This window comes from Choloepus didactylus, chromosome 23, assembly GCF_015220235.1.
Source record: "Choloepus didactylus isolate mChoDid1 chromosome 23, mChoDid1.pri, whole genome shotgun sequence".
Lineage (NCBI taxonomy): Eukaryota > Metazoa > Chordata > Mammalia > Pilosa > Megalonychidae > Choloepus > Choloepus didactylus.
Genome location: NC_051329.1, coordinates 27,790,650 through 27,801,279, shown reverse-complemented (window position 1 = coordinate 27,801,279; position 10,630 = coordinate 27,790,650). Strand labels below are relative to the sequence as shown.

At 38.5% G+C, this 10,630-nt stretch overlaps 1 protein-coding gene across 4 annotated transcripts in view; it reads right to left on the bottom strand.

Moving 5' to 3' along the window:
* Positions 1-551: 551 nt before the first annotated feature.
* HORMAD2 (HORMA domain containing 2) overlaps positions 552-10,630 on the bottom strand; it is a 102,527-nt gene continuing 92,448 nt past the window's right edge. For 3 of the 4 annotated variants that reach the window (XM_037816986.1, XM_037816987.1, XM_037816989.1), the window contains one exon: positions 2,249-3,215. In XM_037816986.1, the coding sequence (XP_037672914.1) occupies positions 3,111-3,215 (105 nt within the window). In that variant the 3' untranslated portion in view covers positions 2,249-3,110. Of the gene's footprint in view, positions 630-2,248; positions 3,216-10,630 lie in introns of those variants that run through there. The other variant, XM_037816988.1, reaches the window with a different exon arrangement.

Genomic DNA, 10,630 nt, shown 5'->3' with positions numbered 1-10,630 from the left:
ATGGTGCCCTCATCCCTTACAGAAACTGAAAACTGCATATCAAGTCTCTGCCAGGGCATCATTACACAAATCACCCTTAAATAGTACCTTTTTATTTTAACAACAACAACATTAAAACTAGTACCTTCTAAAGAGCAAACATTTGGGACAAAGGCAATTTCTCACTTGTGTGAGGATCTAGAACCATTCAGCTTGGAGCACCTTGCTTTAATTCTTATAAGCACAGTGTGGTGAGTTTCATTTTATCATTTGGGTCCTTCTTCCAAAGGATGGTGATTATAACTGGGAATTATTTTTACTATTTTATTATTCTTTGGAAATCCCTAAAGATTCGATACTGTCAGGTTTGAAACCATAAATTGACAAATTTAAGATAAATTGAAAACTAGCTCTACTAGTTAGTGGAATTTTAAAAATACATACTTAACTTTGAACTTGTGTGAATGCAACTTTGACACTGATGAACATTTCCAGCCTCTTCCTGGCAGAGGTGTGCTGGAGAATGAAAACACCCAGTCACACGAGGGACCCAAGAGAGGGGAAATGAAGGTGTGGTTTCAGTGCCTGGCTTCAAAGGCTGGCGGCAATCACAAGCCTAACCCATCTCCTTTTCCAGGTAGACCGACTTTCTGTAAAGACAGAAAAACCCCAAACACCCAAAATCAAATTTCCCCTGTATAATTTCTAATTTAACCATGTCCCAGATTCCAGGCTATCATCATCTCATCTTTTTAATCACACCAATGAATCAAAAACAGTCAGGATGAGAGAATGGCTAGTCTAGTACAACCCAGGCTTCCCAGCTGCGGTCTAATTTTTCATTCTTCTCACTGGAGTTCCAGCTCCTTGATGTACTTGTGTTTATTCATTCCATTACTATTAAGGACAGAAATGAAGAGACTAAAGAAAATGTTCCTTTCCTTGTAATAAATTATTCAATAAATAGAATTGAATACTCTCCAATCTTGATAGCTGATTGCATACATGAACTATGCTGTGTTAGGTCAGTTGGTTCACATTTTCATTGTTACCACATCCTTTTGATAATAGATCTCCTTCTCTGTGTGCCCAGCCAAGGCCACAGGCCCCGGTACCTTCTCTCTGCTGCCTCTTACATATACTGCATCAGATTATGTCCATCTCACCTACTGGCATTGATAAAGACTGCTCCATTAGGAGAGAGAGAGTATTAATTAAGACAATAAAGTCACTATAGAGGTTTTCTAGACAAATTCAGATTATAGATTTTGACTTGAATCTATCAACCCCAAGCTAAGTTTATGAAAATTGCAAATAAAAATCAAGAGCTAAATTCCCCTATTAAATAAAATGAGTCCTTCTGAAATCTAGATTAATTAATTACTGCATACAACTAATTTGATTTGAGAGTCAAAGACTCCCAGAGTCTTTGTAAAAAGCTCTTTTTTATTCAAACACTTGCAGTGATGGTAAACTCACTACCCCACAAGGAGTGACAGATTTTTGACAACTAGTGGAGTTAAAAAGCTCTTCCTTATACTGAGTCAAATTGACCTCCTATAGCTTTCACCAATTAGATCTGCCCTCTGGAGAGACACAAAATAAATCCTAATCCCTCTACTAGACAGCTAATCTCTTTTTGTGATTCTCTTAAAAGAAATTGTGGTGACTCAGGCTACAATTCTATCAAGGATATAATAAACCCAATGCCTCTCTTTTCCTTCTCCTTTTAGTGCACAGAGCAAGCTTATGTGAGTACACTTAACACACTGGGAGAAAGGAAAATTTTCCTCCCCTAGCAGGCCCTGGTGCTACAGTCCAATTCAAGACTCTAATTCGTAAGCTACCTATCGATAGTCTGAAGTGGATAACTGTCTGGTAACCGGTGGTGCCAGAAGGCAAGCTCACTTAGATTTTCCTCTCTTTTGCTTTAAAACAGACTTCTGTTGGCTAACAGGCTCATCTGTTTATCTGGCCCCAGAGCTTCTCTTCTTAGTCTGGGACAGAGGTCATGAGTTCTCAATCATTTGCATACATAAGAATCTGGGGAGTTTTCCACAAAGCTCCATCCCCTGAGATTAAGATTTAGTAGACTTGAGGCAGGCCCAGTAATCTGTATTTTAACAAGCACTCCAGGTGGCGTTGTTCTCACTATACTTTGAGAAACACTGATCTAAGTAAATCAGCTTTTCCTGATGTGAAAAAAAAAGATAAACAGAAAAATACCTTGCATTTTGGTTTTATTTAGCCATAAAGTACACATGCTTAACGTTTATTTTATTGGTCCTATCCATTTAAATTCCATGTTATATAAATAGTATTCCATGTTATATAAATAATAAAAATAACACTTTAAGTCATTTATTATTCATCTAACACTAATCATAAAGCCTATTGAAATTCTTCCAGATTAAGGGGGAGTCTAATAGCATAATCTGCAGGTTACAGACTGATAAATTCAAATGTTTGTTGGGAAGCATTCAATGTCAGCCTTAAGAAGGGAGTCAGGTTCCTAAATTGCAGCATATTCCCTGTCTTGGATTGGCCAACAGAACAGGGCTTTGGGCCAGATTTGAGGAACTTTACAGGGAGAGTACATTTTGGTCCAGTGCTTAGCTGATCAACCTCGTGATTGAAATTACACATAAATTAGACCTGGATCAGCACCACCACACACGTACTATGCAATTCTGTGGGAATTCTAATAAAGCTATAAAGGGATTCCAGTACACAGGTTACAACAAGTTAAAACATTTCACAGTAGTCTAAAAGCCTGGGGAGTTTAATTATGCAAAGAAAACCCTTCTTTCCTTTGAGAACAACAGTGTATTTCTTTTCAAAATTGCTGCTGTGGTTCTTTTACAAGTACAATGTGAGTCTCAACTCTAACTCAGCCTTGAAGTAATGCTATCCCAAGGCAGCCCTGATGACCTTGCTTCCCTGTGGCAAAGTGAACCCATGTCCTACCCAGTAATTTAGCATTTAGTAAATTAACTAAAATAAGTTGAGCAACAAATTCAAGAAAAGGGTTTGGCAATAGGAACTTACTTTCCTACTAAGATAGTTCATGCACGCTTGTTGCAAAATCAAAATTATTTAAAAATAAATGAATAAATGAAGGCATCTAACTTTCATTTTCTGTCAGGAATGAAAACTTTCACTGGCTCGCTGACCTTCCTCTTCTTCCTGGAGCTCTCAAAACTCTGCTGACTGTACACAAAATCCATTCTTTGAATCTGTGAGAATCACCAGAGAGAAACACAATTCAGCAGGGATTTTGACGTCTGCACCAGGGGTATACAAGACAGGTGAACTAAGCAATAATCCCTCCAGCTGCATAACGGATCCAAACCTGTGTTCCTGTGGGTTGGTTTGGCTCTGCACAGAAGCCCTGCTGCCAGTATCGGAGTTCAGGATTCCAAGTTTCAGGAGATGAGGACCCCTGCAGGCAGCCAGCTTCAGGGACAGTTCCTTGGCTCTCTAGTGAATTTAGCACATCCTGCTCTTGAGGGAAGGGTTGCCAAGGTGTGGGGCCAACAAGGAGTAATTAAGGTTCAGGAGAGATCTGGGGCACTGATTGCTTTAGAGACAAATATCATCTAAGTCCCAATTTCAGTTAGCAGAGATAGATAGCCTTGCCTTTTTAATCATATGTTTGGATTAACGAATTAGGAAGGATCATGGCCCTTCTGATTGGAGAGAAGTGTATGTTATTGATTAGAGGGAATTTGATTAGGGAATCATGATGGATATATATTTCTCCATTAGATTCTGCTTTGATAAAAGATTTTAGAACTTATTTTTGTTTAACTGAGTGAACAATTGGATATATTATAATTTGTCAGGTATCCCAAATCCTTGGAATTCCAAGAAACAGAGAACATTTTTATCTTTTCCAGCCACTAGATGGGAGGAAAGATTTGTCCATATCCTCTATTTTTAGTTTGCTAGGAGAATGGAATAAGATATGTATTTTAGAGGAAGACTTGCCAGAATATCTAGTAGAGGCTCCAACATTATGATCTTTTTTTGGTTACAGATGCAGGTTATTATGATCATTGATATGTTGTTCCTATAAATAGTGGGAATGTCAATAAAGCTTTTAAGTACCTTTTAGAACTAAAGATTGGATCTACAAATGGCTAATTTAAGAACTGATTTATCTTGTAGGTTAGAAAGCAGTTTAATTCCTGATCTCAGGAACCATAAATTTCCTTTGATTTAACCAAGATAAAGACTATTTAAAACAGTAAATGGCTGAGAAAATAAATGGAGCTGCTTATCAAATAACTGGTTTGTTACATATGTAAAAGTTTGAAATGGCCATACAAACAGCAATATAAAAACCCAAAGCACAAAACCAAACTTCTTTATGTAAAAGATGAATTTTTTATAGTTTGGTGATAAGAAAAAGTATTTGGTAAAATTCAACTTATGTAAAAGCGATGCTTGGGTATGCTTTCAATTCAAACCAAATTATCCTATCCTCACTTGTATTAAATCTGGGTATAATGGGAAGAAGAGAAGGTAGGTGTTCAAATTTTTGAATGACAAGTTGGCCTGATGGTTTAATAGTTTTGTTCTCTTTTTCTACTATTGTTCATCAAATTAAAGTTTTATTACAAGTTGCAGAACTGCAATTTTATTGTAGTGAATCAATCAAAAAATCTTTACTAATAAATAAAATCTCAAGGCAGTGAGGCCGGGAATTCTCAATGGTTTACAAAAAAAAAAGAACTAGTGGGTTCAAAAGCAAGTAGTCAGGGAACATTTTCAAATGTAGACAAATAATTCATATTAACTATGAAATCTATATAAACAAATTTATCCATACAAAAGAACATTTGAGAAACATTTTTTGAGTGTATTCCAACTGGCTGAGTTGGCATATTTGATGCCAAAGCCAACCAGCCAAAAAAAGGGCCAGCAATTAGAGCAGCCTAGACAGATTATCTGGATGATTTGAGCAACATCAGATAACTAGAATCGAATGATTTCTAATGTAGTTCATATTTTGTTTTAAAAATATATCTTTTTAAATGTTTCTTGTATATATAGACTAACAGAAGGCTACTATGATCCATTTACCAACAAAGCCTTGGAGTAGAGTATCTACATATATGCCTGAAAAAAGTCCTGAAGATGTGCTTTCTGATGTATGAAATTTCCTTACTTTCCATTTTTGATTGGTAACATATTCTCCATTTGAAAAGCCAAAGAGCGGGCTTTGCCTTAAGCATAAATAGGATAGCTAGCTGACTCAGTAGCAGCATTTGGACAGCATTGGAACAGGTCCCTTATTCTAAATGACTCTATCATTTATTCCTTTATGCATTCACTTGAAAAATGCATGTTACTTGAATGCTCTCCTGAGTTCTGTCTTGGGCTGTTTTTTCTCCTCATTCTCCTCTCTAAGGAATCAATTACTGTTTGTAAGCAAAGACTCACATTTGTATGTTCAGCCTAGATCTTGCATCTGAACTCCAGATCCATGTGTATATCCAACTGCTTACTAAAAGTCTCCAGCTGGATGTTCCAAAGAAAACTCAAATGTAATATATCCAAATTGGAATTCTTCATCTTTGTCACTAAGCCTGCTCCAAATCTTTGTTCTTACTCTCTGTGATCCTCTCAAGGTGTCATCTATGATCATCCCATCACTCTCACTCTAACATCTAATTAATCATAAATTCCTATTGATCCTACCTCCTGAATTATCTCTCAAATCCATCTACTTTTCTCTATCCCCACTGCCTTTCCTTAAGTCCAGGCCAGCATCATCTCTCCCAATTACAGGGCCCCCCACTCCCACCATTACTGCTCTTCTAGTCCATTCTCCACTCTAGAACTTAAGTAGTCTTGTGTGCAAATCTGACCACATCACTCTCTGCTAGTCATTCATCCATTACTGACATCCCATTATCCTCAAGATTAAGTCCAAACTCCTTTGGCCTTGGCCCATCTCTGTGGCTTCATCATGTCCCAGTCTTAACCTCTTGCAGATTCTCCAAATAGGCCCTGCTTGCTCCCGTCTGGGCTTGCCTGTAATGCCTACCAATACTCTGCTTCTCCCTCCTTCACCTGGTCCAGGGTCAGCCTCAGTGTTTCTTCTGCCTGCTGGCCTTCCCTGACACCCTAAGGGCTGCGTTCTGTCCTTGTCCCTTTTGTAGCATTTACTACCTGTCCTTACCAAGACCACTTAACAGTCTTCCCATACATAGTGTAAACTCCTTGAGGTTAGTTACAATATCCTAGTCATCTTTCTCTTTCCAGTTCCTGGTATCTGGAAGGTGCTCATTAATTACTGGCAGAATGAATGAATGCAAAATGAAACTGATTTTAAGCCAGGCACCATGCTGGGTACTAAAATTATATCTCTGGTAATATAAAGATGAAGATTAGTCATTTCCAAGGCTTTCATCTTGTAAGGGAGATGCATTAAGCACATGATTACAACATAATGCAATAAAATATAATGCCATAATAAAATATAATGCTACATTCCATTCATTCAGCAACTATTTATTGAGTGCTAACTATGTACATGGCACTGTTCTAGGTACTTGGTATATAACAGTGAACAAAAGAGAAAAATCTCTGCCCTGAGGATTTTACCATCTGGCCATATTACTTTTAGGCTTAATAATTTCCAATGGCATCCCACTGCTTTTAGGATAAAGACCAAAGTCCATACCTTGGCTTTTCATATACCAGTAGTGATTCTTTACATTTTTTAGCGGGGGTGGGTGGGGGTGGGGGTGGTGGGAGGTCACAAACTGGCTGAAAGCCCCTAATGAAATAATAAAAGCTATGCACTCTCCTTGGAAAAATGCACACTATTCCCCTCACATACACATACACAGTGGCATGCAGTTTAAGAGGTCTTCTAGAGCCCCTGAGTACCTCCCAAGTAGAGTCACTACCCCACAGGGCCTCACTGTGTCTGGCATTGCCAGCCTCTTCTCCTCCACTTTCTCTCCCTCTTGCTGCCCTCTCGGTTTTCTCAAACTTTGCTTATTCCTGATTCTGGAAGTTCGTACATGATGTTCCTTCTACCTAAGATGTTCTTTCCTCTCCACCAGCCTTCCCTGTTGCCTAGTTAATTCCTACTCATTCTTCAAATCTCAGATGAAAAAGTTATAACCTCAAAGAAACTTTCCTAACCCCATCCCAATTAAGTTAGGTAATCAATCATATGCTCTTTTTTTTTTTTTTGATACTGAAAGGAATAATTTGTCATTTTATTATTTTATTTTATATATTTTTAATTGTGAAATTTAACATATATATGTAAAAGTGAGAATTTTCAAAGTATGATTTAACAAGTAATTAGAGCATATGCTTCATGAGGTCAGGAACATGCCTGTCTTGGTTACATTTGTATCACCAACATCTAGCAAGTGCTTTGCATATAGCAGGGACTCGATATTTTTGATGAATGAATGAATTTTGATGAATGAATGAGTGGTTGCAGAGTAATCAGTCATGTATGCTACTTTAGTAGTCAGCTGATAACTTGGGCGGCAGTGGAGATGGAGAGAAGACAACTGGGAAAAAAATATTTAGAAGAGGCAGAAAGACAGTCAACTGGATACAGTGATAAAGAAGAGGGAGATGGGTCAATAATAACTCCCAGTTTCTGGTTTGGCTACCTGTGGGGATAAAGGTGCTGTTCTTTCAGAGAACAATGGGAGTTTTGAACCTGCTAAGTTCAGAGTACCTGTGAAACCTCCAGTGGAACATGTTGAATATGTGGCTGTATATGGAAGTTTGGAGCTCAAGAAAGAGGTCTGGGTTGGAGATGTAAATTTGTGAGTCATCAGCATATGGAGGCTAATTAATGCCAAGGGTGTGGATGAGTTTGCTTACAGAGAGATCAGAGCATGAGAAGGGAAAAGGGCCAGGATATAGCCTGAAGGAACTCCAACATTTAGAGATTAGATGGAGAATGAGCCAATAAAGGAGATTGAGAAAAAGAGTCAGAGAGATAAAAGACCAGCAATCATATTGAGAAAGCCAAGGGAATAGGATTTTAAGAAGAGAGAGTAGAAAAAAGGGGGTGGGAGGAGTGATGGTGGTGGTCAATGCATAAGTGTTGCTGAGAAGTCAAAGAAGATGAGGACTGAAATATGTCTACCTTTGTGAGCCACATGGAGGATACTGGGTATACTGGATTGATGGCGGCAGAAGTCACCTTAAGTCGATAGGAGAATACACAAAATAGGAAGAAATTGAAACAGGAAGTACACAAAGTTAAATAAAAGTCAAGACGGATGTTGCTGCAAAAGAGAGGCTAAACCTGCTTATAATTGTGCCTAAGAGTCTCCCCTTGAGTACCTCTTTGTTGCTCAGATGTGGCCCTCTCTTTCTAGCTAAGCCAACTTGGCATGTGTACTCACTGACCTCCCCCTATGTGGGACCTGACTCCCAGGGGTGTAAATCTCCCTGGCAAAGCAGAATATGACTCCTGGGGATGAATCTGTACCCAACATTGTGGGATTGAGAACATCTTCTTGACCAAAAGGGGGATGCAAAATGAAACTAAATGAAGTTTCACTGGCTGAGAGATATCAGAGTAGAGAGGTCACTCCCGGTGGACCTTCTTATGCACTATATAGATAACCCTTCTTAGGTTTTAATGTATTGGACTATCTAGAAGTAAGTACCTGAAACTATCAAACTCCAACCCAGTAGCCTTGATTCTTGAAGACAATTGTATAACAATGTAGCTTACAATGGATGACAGTGCGACTGTGAAAACCTTGTGGATCACACTCCCTTTATCCAGTGTATGGATGGATGAGTAAGAAAAATGGAGACAAAAACTAAATGAAAAATAGAGTGGGATGGGGGGGTGATTTGGGTGTTCTTTTTTACATTTATTTTTTATTCTTATTTTTATTCTTTCTGTTGTAAGGAAAATGTTCAAAAATTGATCGGCATGATGAATGCACAAGTGTATGATAGCACTGTGAACATTTAATTGTACACCATGGATGATTGTATGGTGAATTTAATTAAAAAAAAAAAAGTCAAGAGGGAATTACCAATTCAGCCTGGTGAATTCAGAGAAGTCTTGTTAGCAGAAGAGGGACTTTGATCTGGGTCTTGAAGGCTTAGTAGGAGTTAACCAAACTAGAGGTGGTGGTGGGATGGGGTGGGGTGGGGAAGGTAATTCTAGGCAGATTTAGCATGTTTAAAGACACTGAATCATGAAAAGACATTAAAGGACAGGGGCAATGAGAGATGTTCATTTATTAGATTGATTTTTAGGGTTAGGTGTTATGTCTCCAACCCACCCCTGTTAAAACTGATATTAGTGTAGATTAGTTTATCAAATGGTCTGCAAGTTGCAGCCTGTTGAGAGCAGGGCCTCACACCTAGAAAGAGAACAGCTAAATTTCCATATAAAAGGAGCAGTCAGGGCACAGTACTTACTTTGCATTAGGAAGTGCATCTGCTTGGGGAACCATGAGGGTGAGGGAGAAGGAGGGGGTCAGCCCCTGGGCAACCAGGAAATGCTATGAATACTTTACGTGCATGGGGTAAAAGTACAGGGAATTTTGCTTACTTCACAATTATCTGTCAGGTCAGATCTGGCAAAATGTTTCCTCTTTAGAAAACCAGTCCTCACCAGTTTGGACTCATAATCAAATCCTAAGTCAGGAATCTTTGGATTTGGCAAATCAAGGACTTTTGTGGTTCCATGAGGGCCTGTGCTCTATAAGTTATAGTACTAATGTTAGTTTTGATTCCTCTCCCTTAACATTTCTCTTTTTGGCACAATGAAATGGAGATCAACAGAGATTATTAAATAAAAGCTACTAGCATAAATGTAGCTTACGTTAACAAAAACATAGCATCCTGATGAATGAACAGTAAGACACCAAATGCTTGAAGAGAACACTCCAACTCCAGGGGAGGTGTAAGCTCTCTGTTATGTTGGGAAGTATCTCATGATTTACTAGGATTTATGAAAGGGGTTCCCATTCATTTCATTTCTTGATTTTCTGTACTTTATGACTAGGGTTCTGGATCATGGCTATCTCTATTTAAGTTAATGTGTATTCTCCTTAGGGTCATAGCCAAATATTTCCATTTATCTCTAAAAGTTATTATATCAATTCTCCTTTCTTCCATGTTCTCTAAGATAACTTAAGGCTTAAAAAGTTCTATAATTAATTCATTTATTCAACAAACATTTTTTGAACACCTTCTCTGTGCCAGACACTGTGCCAAGAGATAAAAATACAAAGCAGATCAAGACACGCTCCATGTCCACAAAGAGGTAGGGAGAAAAAAGGGTTATAGACAAAAAGGTAAGAGTCATGTGTAGTGTACAGCAGAGGCTCAAAAGAGATCTTATTCGTTCTTCCTAGGGAGGCCTGGCAAAGCTTCAAAGGGTATGTGGAGCTTGAAATAAGTAATAGAAGATGAGCAGGCATTCACCAGGCATTAGGAAATGGAGTGGCAAAGAGAACATTCTGGGAAGTAGGAGCACAAGTCACAGGAGTATAAAGCAGAATACTTCTAAGGAACTGAGAATAGTTCGATGGGACTAACAGGAAGGGTGAAGCTTGGACTTCACCATTAATGGAGTGCCACTGAAGGTTCTAAGAGATTTGTTGTGGAAAGATCCCTATGGCAGCAG